The sequence below is a fragment of the Schistocerca piceifrons genome, chromosome 3, assembly GCF_021461385.2.
Source record: "Schistocerca piceifrons isolate TAMUIC-IGC-003096 chromosome 3, iqSchPice1.1, whole genome shotgun sequence".
Classification (NCBI taxonomy): Eukaryota; Metazoa; Arthropoda; class Insecta; order Orthoptera; family Acrididae; genus Schistocerca; species Schistocerca piceifrons.
The window spans coordinates 457,668,964-457,689,798 of NC_060140.1; the positions used below are offsets into that span (position 1 = coordinate 457,668,964).

At 41.9% G+C, this 20,835-nt stretch overlaps 1 protein-coding gene across 1 annotated transcript in view; it reads left to right on the plus strand.

Annotated features, from left to right (window-relative positions):
• LOC124789738 (juvenile hormone esterase-like) overlaps positions 1–20,835 on the plus strand; it is a 127,358-nt gene that overhangs the window by 76,676 nt on the left and 29,847 nt on the right. The window contains exons 6-8 of the mRNA XM_047257190.1: positions 7,306–7,456; positions 12,074–12,255; positions 17,977–18,106. Coding sequence (XP_047113146.1) covers positions 7,306–7,456; positions 12,074–12,255; positions 17,977–18,106 — 463 coding nt within the window. The remainder of the gene's footprint in view (positions 1–7,305; positions 7,457–12,073; positions 12,256–17,976; positions 18,107–20,835) is intronic.

A 20,835-nucleotide genomic window follows, 5' to 3' on the forward strand; every position in this document is an offset into this window, starting at 1 on the left:
TGTGCAGACTTTCGGCACTCTTTTCATACTCTGCTATGTCACCAAGCACTCTGTAGGAATTTCTTGTGTATTTAAAGCAGTGAACTTAATTTTGGGACATGCACTCAGTCACCGACGGTTCCATGGGCTTCTTGAAGAAACTGAGTCCGAATTCTGTGATTTGCCTTATCACACAGCAGGGAAGTGGCCCAGTTGCGGTAAATTCCTGTTTCGTTTTCATAAGCCCCGAAACGAAACAGATGTTTTTGTCGATGAAAAAGATAGAGCTGATTCATAGCTGTCGAAGTTGCCATTTTTGGTCGACATTACAACCAACGTGAATTACCTGAACTTGAAACTTCAGCGAAAGGAATAACCTTATCTGTGATCTGTGCAGAATCATCAAAGGATTTCGGAGTAAATTGTTGTTGCTTGTATCACAACCGGAAGAGGAAAGCTCTCCTCATTTTCACTGTTTCAGAGAGTTTTGTGCTACAATGCGTGAGGAAGTCAACCTAGATTTTCCGAAAAAAATGTTCGTGACTGGAAGAAGCATTTTCGAATCCGAGAGTGGCGTCCTTCTATTCCAGAATTCGTTTGATTATAATCTTGATGATGTGAGAGTTGAACTACAGTAGGAATTCACTTATTTGCAAAAGAAATTACTTGTTGAAATAGAAGCACCGATAAGCAAAACTTGTTGAATTTTACGGCTGCTTATTTTATGTCGAGTTTCCGAAACTGAAGAAATTTGCTTCTGTTGAGGCATCAGTGTTGTAAACAACTTATATTTGTGTGTAAACATTTTCAAAAATGAAGTGTGTTAAGTCAGCACAACGAACAAGTTTGATTATGAAGATTTGGAGGCAGTTCTCTTAATTGGGTGCAGCAATACCAAACCTAATACAAAGTTTACTAATACAATACATTGTTCAAAATAACAGACCACTCCTTCGATAGGTGACGTACAGCTTTAATGTGGGCAATGGTGTCATGCTCAGTATGGCGTGCCTCTTTTGTCGTAGCAGGAAGTGTTGAGTCATTGACTTTACTTCCCTCTGTCAGTGACTCGTGGATGTGTCCCGTCTCCAGAGCCGTTGATTTTCTCATTGCGTTTGTTCATGGTTGTCCACAAATCATCTCGTACTAAAATTTACTTCTCTATAAAAGGAAATATGGTACAGTAGACAGAAGGAAGAATAGAACTTAAGTTAGAGTGACATAACGCTGACCATCTGTTCAGTTAGGACTTCTTATTAATCTATTTGAAGATAGACGGCAAAGGAAATAGCCAGAGTCCTATTCGTCATAACGATGCCAGAATACTATATGGGTGATTCAGAGAAATGACGGAAAACTTAAGCCTAGATGGTTAAACGTGGGCTGGACCACTCCCCTTCCGAGAACGAGCACAACACAGTAACTACTTTACGGTTTCTTTCGGGTTGTCTCCAACGTATCTTATTGCAAACTGGTTTTCATCAGTATATATAATATAAAACAATATGTTTAGTTACTGTTTGGACAGCTGTGAAAAATCTTATCACGACTTCTCTCAGACCGATCTGAAAACCAATCCTTGAAATCGGACTCATTTTAGCCTTAGCTTTTCATTTCAGAAGCCGAATCCATTAGTACAGAGCTGCATTTATCTACGTCTATATTTACCTCTGCATATACGTCTGTGCTCTGCAGTTCACTGTGAAATGCGTGGTAGAGGATATTTCGTACTGTATAATGTTTTTGGTTTCAATCCACTCCATTCGCGTATGAAACAGAAAGGAACGATGACTTAAACGCGTCTGTGTGCGCTGTAATAACTCTAACCCTGTGTTCGCGGTTCCTACAGGAGTGCTGCCTTGGTACTTTGTAGTGTACTCCTAGATTTCTCATTTAATACCAGTTCTTGAAACTTTCAAATGTCTTCTTCTGGCTGTTGTTATCTTCGGATAAATGCTTTAGGAAACTCATGATACTAAGCAGCATTAGAACAGTTTATTTATTTACTGCCGGTTTGATCAACGAATCAACGTTACGAAGACAAAAATGACAACAAGACCTCAATGTACAGAAATCATAAAGAGACGAAAATACAACGCGGAAACTTACCAAAAATTGACCAATACGAGTCACATGTCAGTCATGCCGAACCATTAAATTGCATTAGCTTTCAAGCTCATGAATAATAAAAAAGAAGACAATAATTATCTCCTATCAATAACCACCGGCATCCAAACACATAGGAGACTGGACGTATGTAGCCTGGAAATAACCTGAGTAGCCAAAGGAATCTTAATCTCAAAGATAACACCACAAAGATGTCTAGTCAATGTGAACCATGACATCCAAAGATAATTTTAGGACAGAAAGCACACATAACAAGAAAGATCACAGTAAAGTAACAATTTTATCAACTATCAAAATTATTTTCAATTTTTTTTATTTTCTGTGCAATTAACATTATGCACACATTACAATGGGGATCGGGATGAAATGAGAATAATGTAACCTGAGACAAAACCTGTGAAACATAATTAAAGAAAAGGTGCTAATAGTGTGCCGATAGTACATCTACATCTACATCTACATTTATACTCCGCAAGCCACCCAACGGTGTGTGGCGGAGGGCACTTTACGTGCCGCTGTCATTACCTCCCTTTCCTGTTCCAGTAGCGTATGGTTCGCGGGAAGAACGACTGTCTGAAAGCCTCCGTGCGCGCTCTAATCTCTCTAAATTTACTTTCGTGATCTCCTCGGGAGGTATAAGTAGGGGGAAGCAATACATTCGATACCTCATCCAGAAACGCACTCTCTCGAAACCTGGCGAGCAGGCTACACCGCGATGCAGAGCGCCTCTCTTGCAGAGTCTGCCACTTGAGTTTGTTAAACATCACCGTAACGCTATCACGGTTACCAAATAACCCTGTGACGAAACGCGCCGCTCTTCTTTGGAACCTCTCTATCTCTTCCGTCAACCCGATCTGGTACGGATCCCACACTGATGAGCAATACTCAAGTATAGGTCGAACGAGTGTTTTGTAAGCCACCTCCTTTGTTGATGGACTACATTTTCTAAGGGCTCTCCCAATGAATCTCAACCTGGTACCCGCCTTACCAACAATTAATTTTATATGATCATTCCACTTCAAATCGTTCCGCACGCATACTCCCAGATATTTTACAGAAGTAACTGCTACCAGTGTTTGTTCCGCTATCATATAATCATACAATAAAAGATCCTTCTTTCTATGTATTCGCAACACATTACATTTGTCTATGTTAAGGGTCAGTTGCCACTCCCTGCACCAAGTGCCTATCCGCTGCAGATCTTCCTGCATTTCGCTACAATTTTCTAATGCTGCAACTTCTCTGTATACTACAGCATCATCCGCGAAAAGCCGCATGGATCTTCCGACACTATCTACTAGGTCATTTATATATATTGTGAAAAGCAAAGGTCCCATAACACTCCCCTGTGGCACGCCAGAGGTTACTTTAACGTCTGTAGACGTCTCTCCATTGATAACAACATGCTGTGTTCTGTTTGCTAAAAACTCTTCAATCCAGCCACACAGCTGGTCTGATATTTCGTAGGCTCTAACTTTGTTTATCAGGCGACAGTGCGGAACTGTATCGAACGCCTTCCGGAAGTCAAGAAAAATAGCATCTACCTGGGAGCCTGTATCTAATATTTTCTGGGTCTCATGAACAAATAAAGCGAGTTGGGTCTCACACGATCGCTGTTTCCGGAATCCATGTTGATTCCTACATAGTAGATTCTGAGTTTCCAAAAACGACATGATACTCGAGCAAAAAACATGTTCTAAAATTCTACGACAGATCGACGTCAGAGATATAGGTCTATAGTTTTGCGCATCTGCTCGACGACCCTTCTTGAAGACTGGGACTACCTGTGCTCTTTTCCAATCATTTGGAACCTTCCGTTCCTCTAGAGACTTGCTACACGGCTGTTAGAAGGGGGGCAAGTTCTTTCGCGTACTCTGTGTAGAATCGAATTCGTATCCCGTCAGGTCAAGTGGACTTTCCTCTGTTGAGTGATTCCAGTTGCTTTTCTATTCCTTGGACACTTATTTCGATGTCAGCCATTTTTTCGTTTGTGCGAGGATTTAGAGAAGGAACTGCAGTGCAGTCTTCCTCTGTGAAACAGCTTTGGAAAAAGGTGTTTAGTATTTCAGCTTTACGCGTGTCATCCTCTGTTTCAATGCCTTCATCATTCCGGAGTGTCTGGATATGCTGTTTCGAGCCACTTACTGATTTAACGTAAGACCAGAACTTCGTAGGATTTCCTGTCAAGTCGGTACATAGAATTTTACTTTCGAATTCACTGAACGCTTCACGCAAAGCCCTCCTTACGCTAACTTTGACATCGTTTAGCTTCTGTTTGTCTGAGAGGTTTTGGCTGCGTTTAAACTTGGTGTGAAGCTCTCTTTGCTTTCGCAGTAGTTTCCTAACTTTGTTGTTGTACCACGGTGGGTTTTTCCCGTCCCTCACAGTTTTACTCGGCATTTTACGATTGCCTTGAACTTTTTCCATAAACACTCAACATTTTCAGTGTCGGAACAGAAATTTTCGTTTCGATCTGTTAGGTAGTCTGAAATCTGCCTTCTATTACTCTTGCTAAACAGATAAACCTTCCTCCCTTTTTTTATATTCGTATTAACTTCCATATTCAGGGATGCTGCAACGGCCTTATGATCACTGATTCCCTGTTCTGCACATACAGAGTCGAAAAGTTCGGGTCTGTTTGTTATCAGTAGGTCAAAGATGTTATCTCCACGAGTCGGTTCTCTGTTTAATTGCTTGAGGTAATTTTCGGATAGTGCTCTCAGTATAATGTCACTCGATGCTCTGTCCCTGCCACCCATCCTAAACATCTGAGTGTCCCAGTCTATATCTGGTAAATTGAAATCTCCACCTAAGACTATAACATGCTGAGAAAATTTATGTGAAATGTATTCCAAATTTTCTCTCAGTTGTTCTGCCACTAATGCTGCTGAGTCGGGAGGTCGGTAAAAGTAGCCAATTATTAACCTAGCTCGGTTGTTGAGTGTAACCTCCACCCATAATAATTCACAGGAACTATCCACTTCTACTTCACTACAGGATAAACTACTACTAACAGCGACGAACACTCCACCACCGGTTGCATGCAATCTATCCTTTCTAAACACCGTCTGTACCTTTGTAAAAATTTCGGCGGAATTTACCTCTGGCTTTGAGTAAATGATTAAAGTTGAGGTCCCCAGTATATTACTGAGAAGCTACATGATCATAGGTACACGAAAAAATTAACCGAGGTTAACAAAGAAGAAAAAAACGTACACAGTCTTAAAACTGAATAACTTAGCAAAGAGCACCTTAGTGATAGTATGCAGAAAATCGGTCTCCAAAAGCAAAATTACATGTCCATCTGTGGGGCTAAAATAATGTGGCACATGATATCCAACTTATAGACAAACAGGAATTATATCGAATACATTTCCCAAGAGGGATCACTACACGATATCAAAATGTGTTAGACTAAAAGGTCAGTGTGGAACATCAAACAAACAGTACATGAGGTTATAATATTTAAAAAAAGGGAGAATCGGAGTGATCTGGTTTAGGCAATTAAACATTGCATACAATGGGACAAAGTGTGTGACCAACAAATGGATAAGACAAGGTGGGAAATGTATATAAATTAAAAAATTTAAAATCAGTTTTCAAAACAATTAGAAATCATTAACAATGTTTAATAAAATCTTTGTTGTTATCAGTATTTTTTACTTTAAAATTACGTTTGTATGTCATGGTTCATATTGACTGGACATCTTTATGGTGTTATCTTTGAGTTTACGAGTACTTTTAGGTTATATCAAGGCTAAATATGTCCAGTCTCCTGTCTGTGATGATGAGGGATAATTATTGTCTTCTGTGCTATTATTTATAAGATTGACATCTAATATGATATTACGGTTCAACATAATTGACATGTAACTTGTACTGGCCAATTTTTCGTGTCTTTATGACGTTTCGTACACTGAAGAATTTATTTATTTTTAATTCTTTTTTAACGTTGATAGTGGTATAGCATGATGGTCATCGACCGAAACCGGTTGTGAATAAATAAACTGTTGGAATGAAGCCTGGCGTCAGGAGTTCCTTGAAACTTTGTAAGCGGTTAATTGACGCCTATCTGCAAGCGTCCGCCAATTCGGTTTTTTCGGCATCTTCGTGACATTCACCAGTGCGGTACAGCTGTGATCATTCGTGTTGCTCTACTTAGTTGGATATTCGATATCTCCTGTTAGTCCTATTTCGTATGAGCCCCACACACTTGAGCAGTACAGTAGGCTGTGTCGCACATGTGTTTCCTACAATAAATGCGTTTTCCCAGTATGCTTCTATGGAGATATAATAATGGGAGGTGGCGCTACAGACTTCCGCTGTACATTGCTTTGAAGCCAGTGCCACCACGTTGCTAGGCTCTAAACATTAGCAGACTACTGTTTACAATTACTTCTTGTTCTTAATTTCCGCTGCGTCTATGCAACAGTTGTTTTAAATAGTAAATATTACAGTGCTTTCCCGAACAACACAATGTCAGGAAGGTGTTTTCAAACGTTTCTTGGTGTTAAACGCTTATCTGATAGAGTAATACGCTACATTTGGCCTCGTTAATGCAACTTTCTTTTCGTTGCACATTTCGAATAACCAAAAAGTGAAGTATGTGATGTGAAAAGGCTACCTTCGTAATCCAGCATTTTCATTAATACGGGACGTCGAGACTGATGTTCATCTACGTCCTCTTCTCGAAAATGCTCAAGACATATTTTGCTACGTCTGGGTGGTTTGCAGCATTAAATTCTCACAGTCTTCGACTTGAGGGCTCTTCGAGTTGATAGAAAATCTAAAGTCATTATAATGGTTATTATTATGGAAATAAAACTACTATCGTAAAAGTAACCAGTGCATCTGGAATTCTTGTATATAAAAGAAAATATTGCTTGAACGAGTCCAGTTATGAATGAAATGTGATTCCTTTGCATTTTTAGACTATAATCAGAACGACTAATGCACCTGTAAATGACGCAAGCTGGCATTTTGTGTCAAAAACCTCCACCTGAAACTAATGTTTGGCATAGAACTGCTGATATTTTAAAAAAAATGTGTTTTATAAAGAGCGAAACTGTGCATTTCAGGCCTTTTAACTCAAGATGTCAATATCTGCATCGCCTCCCTTAAGCTAATGAGTCCTACTTCTTTTAAAAAAGGTATGAAATCCCGGCACGTTGTCCGCTGTCACGTCATTCACGATTTCAGGAGAAGGTGATGTTCTCATACGTCCCTTGGGCTCCGCATATCGAGCCTCAGCTGGAGGGTGCCTTCATCTCAGAGTCTCCTATTGCGGCTCTCGTCGAGGGCCGTTTCCACCGAGTCCCAATCATCACAGGCGTCACATCTGGCGAGCTAGGTGCGTATTACAATTCAGTATAATGTGAAACTTAGAGGGAATGTGACGTTATCGCGTTAGTTACTAATAGTTTGCTGGCACAGATGACATTTCATGAACTGAGTGGCTGAACTTCACGTGAAAGGTCGCCCTATTTGAATATGTGCCGCGAGTGATGCCCGAATGTTACTGATAGACGCGGGGTCTGGCGCTAGTGTGAACACGATACCTAGCCTGTTACAGAAACGTGTGTGGTGCACAAGGCAGTACGGCGTGAGTTACCGGTTTCAACGTTGGGTGACAATCAGTGTATGACGCATGGGTCATAGTACTGTATATCAGGCAATACACGAGAATTCGTGTCTCCGAGATGTAGTCTGTACTGTCAGTTTTTAGCAATGCAGAGGCAATGTTTATATACGCATAAACAGTCGCAGAGAATTCTCTCAAATGTCTGACAGACGGACGTCACGTGGCCTCCACAGAGCCAGGCAGGGCGATCGGCGGTATGGTTGAGCCATATCGTCGCCGACTGTGTGGCGACAAGTGCACCGCATAGGCTTAAGCAGTCGACAACACTACACCTTTGCATGACTTTGGCCACTCACAAGGAGAACACGGCAAGTTCCACAACCCGATTTCCCAGAAACTTCGCTCAGTGGAAGAGGAGCTGAAATAAGCGAGCACATGTCTCCGCTTGTTAGATACTCGACCGTTTCTGAGAAAAGGACCTTCAAAGTTTTTGACGTAATTTAGATGCCTTTTAGCGCACGCTTAGGTCCACCCATCTAGTGACACACTGGCTAGTGTAGCCCCGTTTCACTTTTACGTCTCATGTTCGAAACCCGATTATTTTTTATTTTATTTGTTCATTGTCTGCCTATGTCCTTTGGTGGTTACTACACTAACTTTTCTTATCAAGTTAGGGGATGCGAGGACTTTACATTAATTGCAAAATTACAGCTAGATTACATTAATTATGCAATGTATATGTGTGTAGTATTTTCAGAGGGTTAGTATGACATGTTCTGAGGCATCAAGGGATCACAAATTTAGCATTGGAGGGCAGCGTGGAGGGTAAAAATCGTAGAGGGAGACCACGAGATAAATACACTAAGCAGATTCAGAAGGATGTAGGTTGCTGTAAGTACTGGGAGATGAAGAAGCTTGCACAGGATAGGGTAGCATAGAGAGCTGCATCAAACCAGTCTCAGGACTGAAGACCACAACAACAACAACATTTTCAGAGGTTACAACCTCTCTTAATTCTTATATTTCATTACTAATTAGCATATGTCATTCTTATGCTTATCCTTCATGAAGATTTGGTGCGTTCATTAGATGATACCGATCGTAAAAACATTGTAAACATAGAAATTCCGAACAGCACAAGCATGAGGCAAATATTCCACAGCGATATATCTTGGTATGATTCTTCACACGTAGGGAACAAATGTCGTTAACATTGCAGAAGATTCAGGCGTTCCCAATTATTTTGCTGCAAACCAAGCATAACTGTTCACTTTTCCGAAAACTGGGGGCCGGCCAATGTGGCCGAGCGCTCCTAGGCACTTCAGTCCGGAACCGCGCTGCTGCTACGGTCGCAGGTTCGAATCCTGCCTCGGGCATGGATGTGTCTGATGTCCTTAGGTTAGTTAGGTTCAAGTAGTTCTCAGTCTAGGGGACTGATGACCTCAGATGTTAAGTCCCATAGTGCTTAGAGCCAAAACTGGGGCTTGCAGTTGATCATAATAAACATACGCTACAGGAATATCGTCGAAAACAAATTCAAATAATTATTTTATCCATTCATTGCATTTATTTTTTTAAATTTATTCGTCAAACGTGCAATTAGTAAACGAATAGGGAAACGTTGTTTCAATATATGCTGGAAAAAATTGGTGTAGTAATCTTCTGTGGACATGGGTAGATAAATGAAAAACAAAAATAAAAATAATTATCGGGTTTCGAATACCGTGAAGCCACGATGCTAGCCACTGTCACATTGCTTCGGTCAAACTACTGATTCTGTAAAAGGCGCACAAGAAATGGTCAAGTATCTACCCTAAGCCGAGACCGATATTCGCTTATTTTCACTCCTCTTCCACTGTGCGAAGTTTTTGGAAAATCGAGTTATGGCACTTGCTGCCTTTTCCTCGTCAATGTAAACTACTATTTTCATCATTTACACAGTCTGATCAAAAGTATGCGGACGCCCCTGTGTAATTCGGAACTGATCTTTAAACGACAAGAGAGGCCAGGGCGCCAGTATGAAAAAATGTTCAAACGTGTGTGAATTTCTAAAGGACCAGACTGCTAGACTTACACACTACTTAGACTAACTTATGCTAAGAACAAGACACACACCCATGCCCGATGGAGGACTCGAACCTCCGTTGGCGGGAGGGGTGGGAGGGGGTAATCCGTGACATGGCGCGTAGACCGCGCGGCCACTCCGCGCGACCCAGTATGAAACAAGACGCGAGTATTTTGGTCAGCAGAGAAGCAGTGTCAGCAGAACAAGATCACAGATTTCTTAAGTCGAATAATCATTATCAGAGGCGCTGCTAGGGGTGGTTCAGGGGCTCCGATCCACAACGGGTACCTCCTCCGAAGGGTGACGAAACTTGCTAGTTTCTATGGTATCAGTTGTAAAAAATTGCTTTTACGGGTTTTCGTTCCTCACACTTCTGTGAGCGGGTGGAAAATTAGAAAGCTTATGGACTGTTCCTTACCCTGTTGCACCCATATGCGCATTCTCCCAGCGAAATAGCATGTAAGCAAACATTATTCTCACACAGTACTTGAGACAGTTACGTCAATGATCTTAGTATGATGTACTGTGGGGCACTGTTAATATAGTTTGTCAGTAAGTAAACAAATTTTACGATTTGACTGGGCTTTGAAAGTTATTGTGCTCTTATTTTTTTGTGGTAAGTAGAGTTTTGAGATTGTAAAATAATGGAAACGTACACCTTGTGATCGTAAAAAAAATTACGTTATGGTTGGAGTAGTCTCCTGGATAAAAAAAAAAGTTCCGCAAAATGTTCAAATGGTTCTGAGCACTATGGGACTTAACTGCTGAGGTTATCAGTCCCCTAGAACTTAGATCTACTTAAACCTATCTAACCTAAGGACATCACACACATCCATGCCCGAGGCAGGATTCGAACCTGCGACCGTAGTGGTCGCGCGGTTCCAGACTGTAGCGCCTAGAACCGCTCGGCACTCCGGCCGGCTCGCAAAATGTGTTGCTGAATATATGTACCAATGTAAGCGGGATTATAGTTTCCTTCACGACCAGATTTCTACAAGAAATCGATACACGTTGCCAAGCCATGGATTGTACATAAGATCGTTTTGCCTTTTTCCGAGCCAAGCAATCTGATTAAAACCTCGGTAACAGAACTTATCGCGATTGTAGAAAGTTTAGTTAATAATATCTTACAAGATTTCTGCAGATGGTATCCCTCCAGATTTTTCGACGCCTAAGAAGGTTCCCGAAAGTTATCGAAGTCCCAAAATTACAGTCTCTTGGATGGATGTCATTAAGACTGTTACAGTGGTTCAATACGAATGTTCAGAATCTGTTGCCAATATCACTTTGGCGTTAATATTTTTCTTACCATTGTGTGTTTTTGTAGCGTCACGTGAAATTAAGAATTGTTTTTGGTTCTCCTAAAACAAGACCAGGAAGACTTTATTTACTGACAGAGAGGGGCCGTCTAGGACTGTCGAGGGTGGTTGTAACAAAAAACATGAAATCTGCGGTAGGAATCACTCGTGAGTTCCAAAGTGTTAGCAGCAGTCCACCTACCACAATGACTGTGCGTAGGCTGAGGAGAATGGGGTAAAGAGGTTGAGCAGCTCCTCGTAAGCCACCCATTTCTCTTGTCAGTGTTGAGCGATGCATGAGGTGTTGTAAACAGCGGCGCCACTGGACAATGGATGACTGGAATCGAGTGATTTGGAGTGATGAACCATGCCATATGGTGGGGCAATACGAAGGAACTGTTTAGGTTCGGCGAATGTCTGGAGAACATTATGTGCCGACATACATAGTATTAACTGTGAAGTACGGAGAAGGTGATGTTACGGTAAGGGGAAGCTTCTTGTGGTTAGGGAACGATCCTCTCAGAAAACGTTAAATACGGGAGGGTATGAACACATTTTAGAGCATTCTGTACTTCGTACGGTAGAGGAACAGCCCGGAGACGATGATTGTTTGTAACAACACGACAGTACACATTGTCATAAAGCGGCATTTTTGAGACAATAGATTGTGGAAAACACGCCTGAAATGGACTTGCCTGCTTGGGGTCCTGAACTGAACTTTGGGATGAGTTAGAGCAACGACTTCGCTCCAGACCCCAGCATCCTACATCATTTCCTTCTCTGGTTTAGACTCTTAAAGAAAACTGGGTCGTCGTTCCTCTATAGAGATTCAGATACCTCGTTAAAAGTAACCCCTAGTAGAGTTCAAACTGTCATAAAGGTGAACTGTGGGCACTCCTCATGTTAATGTCCTCTAATAGGTGACGGCATATTTTTGATCAGATAGTGTATGATCAGTAAAGTAATTTAATTTGGACATATTTCGTCATCATATTATTGTTACCAATAGTAATTAATCTTCAGGTTACGAAATGGCAACAAATGCTGAGAAAGTCAGCTATCTGAACAGCACATTTGTTGAGTCTGTGGGCCCCAGCCTACACCTCTCGACGGCAGAGCAGCAGCAAGAAGCAGCACGCAAGTTGCAGGAATTCTACTTTGGCGACGAGACCATCTCTGTAGACAATCCGGAGCCTATTGTGAACGTAAGTCTAACTAAAATCTTTATTTACAGAGAATGCAAAACGCAATAATTACTGTATCTTAGAGTGCCTTTGTAACAGTGTATACCAGTATGTGATAAGAGAGTTGGTAGAGCACTTAAATTGCGATGGTGTCTTCAACGTCGAGATCACATGCATCACACATGTTTATAAAAGTCAAGGAAAAGTTATAAAAATAGCTGCTGAAGTAATTACACGTCGAATGCGATGAAACCCAACAAAATATACGAGGGTTGGAACTTTAATAGTGGCAATATTTATTTACAGCTCGTACAAAATAGATACGTGTTTCAAAGTTTTACTGACCTTCAAAGTAGTCAATAGCATTGTGTATAACCCGTTTCCAGCGATGTGGAGGTCGTAGGATACTCTTCGCAGTCCCAGTTGTGTTGACAGTTCGAGCGGCGCGGTCTATGCCCAAGAAATTTGTAGCAGTTCTGAAGAAATGCCGTGAAGTGTTTCCTTCAGTTTAGAAATCAAGTTGAACTCACGAGGGCTCAAGTCAGGGAGTGCAGTAGGTGGTATAGCACTTAGCAGCCCCATCAGTCAAACAAATCAGTAACAGGTTGCACTGTACGTGTTTGAGCATTGTCCTGCAAAATGATGGTCAGGTCTTGCAGAAAGAGTCATCCCTTCTGTCTCTGAGCTGGTCGTAGGTTGTGTTCCAAAAATGAACGGCATAGAGACAGAAGAAATGACACTTTCTGCAGGACCTGACCATCATTTTGCAGGACAATGCTCAAGCACGTACAGTGCAACCTGTTACGGATTTTGTACGAGCTGTAAATAAATAGGTGCCACTATTAAAGTTCCAACCTTCGTAGACCACGGAGCACCAAACTTATCTCATGAAAAGATATTCGAACTTAAGACAATAGTGATCTCTAGTTAGTAACGTGAACTGCAAGGAGAAAATTAACGTACCATTACGTAATTTCGACTTAACCTTTAATTATGACAGCAGATTTGCGACTGTGATTAAGACTAACTTATTACGTCAGTTTTTAAGACGCGGAAACTTACTGATGTGCCTCAAGCAAGCGTCCTACGTAAAGAGTATTTCGTCCAGTCGTTTACTTTGAGTCAGTTCTGTTTGCTTTGTGGTAGTTGCTCTGTTATTCGATGTGTTAGCTCTCGCTCTTGCATGTTACGCACTAGTAGGCCAACAGTTACGTATTTATCGTTTTTTATGTTTTCTTCGTTTTTAATTATTAAATTTCGCACGAATTTTTCTGTTTAAGAGGTGTAATCTAGCGTTTTTGTAACTGTGAAGTGCACATTCATGCAGTTTATAGCACAGTTCTCTTTTCTTTTGAACGGCCAGCTACACAGCTCAGTAGGACTCAGCCTCCATTTGTGACACGTCATGAGGGTAGGAAGCTGCGTATTTAAATTTTTCTGTGTGCTTCTATAGTTTAGTTTCTATGTTAGTCGCTCTAGGATGGTAGGATTTGTGCAGACTCAGTAGGAGGTGGCCACAGTTCGCGAACAGTGAATGCATTTTTTGAGACGATTAGTCGTCTTAAGGCTCCTGCCTCAGAGTGTAGCGGTGGTGGAGAACTGGCGCGTTGCATCGGACAACTCATATGTCTCTTGTTTCGCTCATGGGCTATCTTTTTTCTTTTTGTTTTTTAATTTTTTTTCCCTAGACCTCTGCTACTTCAGGCGTTGGTCCCTTTCACCCCTACTGTCCCCAGGAACCTATCTAACCTAGAAACAAAAACAAACCTAGTGTCACCGCCACTTTCACGCTAAAAGCTAACTAGGACGTTTGTTTGCCACCACTTCTGGTTCCGCCCACGAACAAAAATTAAATACGCCACTGATCATTTTGTTAAAAAAAGGAAAGGATAAAGGAAGAGGCACAGCACTTTTCTTAAATTTTATTTGTTTCCTTTTTGTTATGTTTTTATTTATTTGTTTTATTTTTTTTAATCTTCTCCCGTGGGTGTCCACAGCAGCCAGACGGTAGGATGTCCAGGTCGTCTTCTCGTTCAGCGAGGTTGAAACACCCCGTAATTACCTTTGATGTCACTCATCAGTCCAGCATGTGCTATATCGTCAATCTCTTCTCACACCCGGTACACCCATTGGAGGCCGCATAAACGACGACCCAAGTAATTCGCAAAGAGCGAACCATACGACGAATTGCGCTGTAAAACCGTGTAGTTGCTAGTGAAATGGTGCCAAAAATCTAACAAGCCTGTAACGCCCTCACTAAAAAAAAGTTTGACAATGCCGCACCCTCAATCCACACCGTGGCTCTATGACGAATAGCAGGGTAGTAAGTGACGTCGGGATGGCTCAGTTCGATGGGATCAACAATGCCAACATGCGCCGTGTCAAGAGCCAGCAGTCGGCAGCCGTGTCACAAACGAAACGGTGTCCACAGCGGCGCATTTGGAACAGGGAGTGTCCTCGGCAAGATGTATAATGTATGAACATTGCCGGTCGAAAAATTTTTCAGTCTTTATCACATACCACAGAGCCCTCGCCGCGGTGGGAAGGAAAGGCGAGTGTATGTTACACTACACCCACTTCCAGCCGACCGCCGAATGTCGGCCTTCAGTTACGTTAGCTGGCAGCGTCCGTTGAAAGTAGTGGTAGGAATCCTTGGTTCTAGGAGCCCGCGTGACCGGTAGAACATCCAAGAGATATTCATGTCGAGCAGATGGCTGCGAATGAGACAGAGTGTTGACGCGATATGTCCAACAGGAATCGGCGGCTGGAGGTACTGAAGCGCCATCCCCTCGATCATCGTACCAGTGAGGGTGTCCTTGTCCATACTACGTAGGCGATGCGTCGTCCACAGTAAGAGAGCGCGCGCTATATTGTGCACGTTTATCATTCCAATGCTGCCTGGATGTGTAGGCAACGTTAGTGCCTCGTAGCGGGTCTTCAACACCCTACCATAGCTAACGAAATGACCTAATGCCTCCTGGAGCTTGGCAGCTACCGTAGAGGCCATCGGGAGAACGTATGTGTAACGATTAAGTCTCGGAGTGATGTAGACGTTGACAAAATGTACCCGCATGATCAAGTCAAGTGTTCGGGAGGCTCGGACACGAACTTGTGTGCAGATCACATTAACTAGTCTGCAATACATGGCTGCTACTGTACGCTGCACGTTCCCGTGAAAGGTCACTCCCAAACATTTCATCGCCGGATAACGGGCACTGGCGTACCCATATTCAGTCCTCTGTCCACATCCATGTAGTGCGACTTCCTTAGGTAGATAGGGCTCCCGGACACCTCGTTGTATCACTGAAGCCGCGCAATCGCGGTACATATACAGGGGACAGGCAAAATAATATGAACAGTGGTGGTAATGGGATGGTTGTGTTTGACAGTGAACAACGCAGATAAGGCACGTGTCGTGCTGAACTGTGCGTGTTCAGTACGGACTAGGCATTAGTGCAGGTTGTTTAGGAATAGTGCACAATTCGTATTTGCAGTCAGAGGCCGAGATCGACGTGCAATGAAGACCTAACAGAGTTCCAAAGAGGGCAGACTGTGGGAGCTCGATTAGCTAGAGGATCAGTAACCAAGTCAGCCAACATATTAAATGTTTCAAGAGCAACTGTTTCATCAGTCATGACAGCCTACACAAAACATGGAAAGACATCATCGTGTATATGTAAAAGTGGGCGCAAATCAAAACTAAATGGCAGAGATCGACGTACGCTAACACGAATTGTGTCAAAACATCACAATACTACTGCGGCTAAAGTGGCTGCAAAGCTCAATAGCCATCTTCGGCGACCACATATGTATCGACTGTCTGCCGAGAACTCCATAAAGCGAATATTCATGGACAAGCTGCCACACTGAAACCATTAGTGACGACAACCAACGTAAGGAAGCGTAAAACATGGTGTCGGGAACATATATCCCGGATGGCTGATCAGTGGAAACACGTCATATGGTCCGACGAGTCAACGTTTTCGTTATTTCCAATGTCGGGCCAGGTTTACGTCTGGTGAACGCCAAAAGGAGCCTGCAAATCTGATTGCTTGATTCCAATAGTTAAGCATGGAGGTGGAAGTGTGGTAGTGTAGGCAGCCATATCATGGTATTCTGCTGGTCCCATCATTACTCTCAAGGCCTTGTTACAGCCAACGATTATGTGAACATATTAGGTGATCAGGTGCACTCCATGATTCAAATGTTGTTTCCCAAAATTTCAGAATGATAATGCACCCATTCACACAGCCAGGACAGTACAATCATGGTATGAGGAGCATGCAACTGAACTGCAGCGTCTTCCCTGGTCACCACAGTCCCAGAACTTGAACATTATCGAACCCTTGTGGGCGGTATTGGAGAGCAGACTTCGGAGCAGATTTCCGCCTCCCTCGTCACTACGGGAGTGAGAAGAGACTATACGATCATTATACGCCAGTATTCCAAGAAGAATTGCAGCTGTATTACGGGCAAATGGGGTCCAACCCCTTATTAATAAACCGTTCCCAAGTAAGTACAAGCGTTCACATTATTTTGTCTATCCTCTGTACCTTCTGCCGACCTCGCCAAGAAAACAACATCGTCCGAGAAGAAACAACATTTAAAATGCACATTGCGGTGGTGAATGCCCTCCAAACGCTTTCATAGACAATGAAGTGCAGGCTGGAGGGCGGCGGCGAAGAGAAAGTCTGACAGAGGGCATCCTCGTTGCACTGAGCGCTCGGTAGTGATTGGTGGCGAGCGATAGCCATTGACCAGGAATATGGAAAGGCCTGCCGATACTGGGGAGAAGACCGTCGTTTCTAAGATAGCCTACAAAAATAGTGCTCAACTCGGTCAAATGCTTGGTCTAAGTCAACTGCCAAGAGAACGCCTTCTAAGCGGCATGCCGACATTAGCGCCACCACATCTCTATAAGAGCTTAACGCCGTGCGTTTATTACTGCCACCTCCTAGGCACGTTTGGTCGGCATGAATGGCATCACCGACAGTAGCAAGGAGGCGTGCACGAAGTATGCGGGCGAACATTTGCGAAATATGTGCGTAGATTTAGGTGTGCAAACAGAGAAAAGTTCTGAGAGATTACACTTTGTGGCTGTTGGTCGGTTGATGTATAAGCTTGGCCGACATATCACTAACTTGATTTATAAGTACCATTTACCTGTGGATAGTAGCAAAAAATAACAAAAACGTTGATTGAAACTCACAAAACGTGTGCTAAAAAGTTGCTTCCAATCTGAAGAATAAGAGAAAACCATGAGAAAACGTAACATAGTAACATGTTCGTGAATACTACATAATACATATATTATATATAGAAAAACAAACCTTCATTATAGACCTCTGAAGATGCTTCATAAATAAAAGAAGCGAAAAGTGTATAGCAAAAAACAAACTGCGTTTCATTTAGTTGCAGAGACGTAAGATACCTCCACAAAAATAGAAAACTGTAGAGTTGTTCAAAGGCTGCAATTTGTTTACTTTTGTTACTCTTTCCCAGTTTTGTATTGTTGTCTACTTTCAATTCAGAAAGTCCCTTTGAATTTGCCTCTATCCTGTGCAATTGTCGTTGGGCAATACTCTCCAGCACTTTAAAAAATGATAGTACGTCAGCTTCCTTAACATGATTTACGCTGTTTTGGCAATTTTATAAAAATGGTTGTAAATAACAATGTATTTATTATATTAACTGCTTTGTGAGTTATAGGTTTCAATAACAAATATTGTTTTATGTCAACAGTTTAGTAACGATTTCGGTTTCTTCGAACCAACTGATGCTCTTGTCAGAAAGGTCGCTGAACTCTCTGACGTCCCCGTATTCTATTATGAGTTTGATTTTTACGGGGAACACATCAACTCCACACAATGGGGTAAGTGCAATAAGGCTTTAAGTGTAGCCTATTCCAAAACATATGCTGCCATTTTTAGTTTTATTTAAGTTTCAAGAAAACAGTGATGGATTCAGAAACTAAGACACTTGGAAAGGTGTTATTGTAATTGGCCATTGACACTGCGTACATACTGTCAGTTTATCCTGGCGTATAGTATGAATATTCTGCAAAGTTATTTTCGCATTCGGCAGTAGCAAGGTTCAGTTCCTTGATGAGACATCCAGAATTATGTTTTTGGTCATTTCCCTAAATCTCTTAAGGGAGATTCCTAAATGCTTCTTTTCAGAAGGACTTGATCGATTACCGTCACCATTACAATTCAGTTGAAGGAAATGTTCTGTTTGTAATGACCTTGTCGTGAATGGGTCGTGAAATTTTGATCTTACTACAGTTGACTCGACCGATGTATCACAGACCACATACGTCAACCACACAGTCGTGGTATTTTTGAAAATAAAAATTATCGTGTCTTGTAAACTTATCTGTTGAGAGAGTGAAGTGGTATACAACGGCTCATGAATCATTTGCCACTTAGGTATCATTTTTTGTTGCTAGGAAAGATGTTGCAAGGAGCGTTACTTGAGTGTTTTCTTTCGACGAAAACGCCTGGACCCACACCAGACTCTCTCACTAAATTTTCACTGAATACTACACTGGCAACGGCAATGCAACTGATAACCAAAGATCATATTTCTTGTACTCAGAACCACAGTGGCGTAAAATATCGATTATTGAAGACTTCTCTTTGAAAAGTATCCAGTGTACAGATATGAAATACGACACACTGAATAAAAAGAGAGCTTACATCACTTTCATTGAATCAATTAGCTAGAAACTTTACAACTTGAATGCGACTTCCTTCACAAAGACCATTTCTGCTAATTTCAAGTGTTTATCGAGAAGATACAGCAGCAGCCATGGAAGTAACAGGTCACTACAGCGCTGACGGAAGTGTATAGAGATGCTCAGAAGAAAGGTTTCGTTTTCCTTGTGGAATCAAGTTGGATACATTTAGAGGACTATTATTTGGAGAAGATATTCCTTGAGTTGCACTGCCTCCGCAGTGTTTCTTGCGGAGGGCAAGAGAATAGAATTAATAGTTTTGGGTGCTTACTGGATCTTGTAGATATATACTTTTTACGTCGCCCCGTATGCGAATGGGATAAGGCATTAAGTTGGTAATCTGGCTCAAAATAACACACATGTACTTGACGAGTATGTACAGTCGTACTCAAAAGTATCCGAACGACCTGAATTGCATTTCGCCTGATTCGCATACAACCCTCATAACGCAGCTGTCTAGCAGGTCCTCTAATCGCTCCTTCGTACAGTCGTTTGATTATTGAAAATGGTACCAACAAATCACCACTGGAAAACACTGCTCTGTATCGCAATAACTCAAGATGTGAAGTAATACCACTAACAAATATCAGGGAACACCTCATCGCAGAAAAGACTATCCTTCAGACTTGTAATCTCACATTTATTACAATAAATGACATACCTGAAATGTTACCACTCTCTTTACTACGTCAGATTTTTTAACACAACATGACATTCAAAATTTAAGTTATTCACGAGCTGCTAGTTGAGAATATGTATGAACTTCAAATGACACGACGAACCGTCTCGTTCTGCATATGATTCAATCCCAGGTTTGCAGACTAAACAAAGATTTCGTGACTGACGGGAGCTACCAGTCATTCCTGACTAGGCGTACAGAGAGTGATATGCCTCGATTTTAGACAGTATCAGTTAGGAAATATCAACTTTAAATTACATAACGTAAACATTTTTAACGGACGCGAATTCCTACCCATCATCTGTTGTCCCTGTTAACGAACTACGAGAGATGTTAAATATTGCTTCTTCACAAGTAACTTACCTGAAATGCCGCGAGGTAAAACTTTGTGTTGGACAGGGATTCGAACCCAGAACCCAATCGGATTGTTATCGAAGCACAGAAAACTGGGACATATCGGATTTTCTCGGCAGTTGCAAGATGTTTTAACTGAAATGACGAGACGAAACATTCATTTTTTTCCTTCCCAGGACTCCAACCCGGCACCTATCGCTCTTATATTCTAGAGAAAACGAACGTTAAATATGGGTTTGTTACACCAGCAGCGACATGTGAGCATGTTTGAACTAGAAACAATATGACGAAGAACTCAGTGCTGACTGGTAATCGAACCACGCACGTACCGTTGTTGACTACACACAAAGAGACGTCAGCTACCGAATTTTTCTCCACCAGCAGCTGGGAATAACATCCTTCGAACTTACAGTGATCTCGCAAATAGTTCTGTGTCTCACTGGGAGTAAAAAACGTCAGATATCGTTAGTGCTGACAACGAATGAAAATACATGAAAAAACAAAATTATTATCCACCAGCAGATAGGTGTTCTCATGCTAGAGCTTGATAATACATAATGAAAACTTTAGTGCCAGGCCAGGATTCGAACCGCGTTAAGGTCGATCTGAGTTGTATTCCCAGGTCAGAACCAATTTTATCTACATACAGAAGCTCGAATAAAAGGTGGAATAAGTATCCTGTGACACTACATAGCGTTTGTTTCGCCACTAGAACTAAATATCTAGTATAAGAAAGGTTACTGGTGATAGAGTTTCTACATGTCGCCACTCCTGACTTTATTGTGGTTCAACCTAATGTCTACTTGGTAGAGAAGGAATATCATCTTTAATG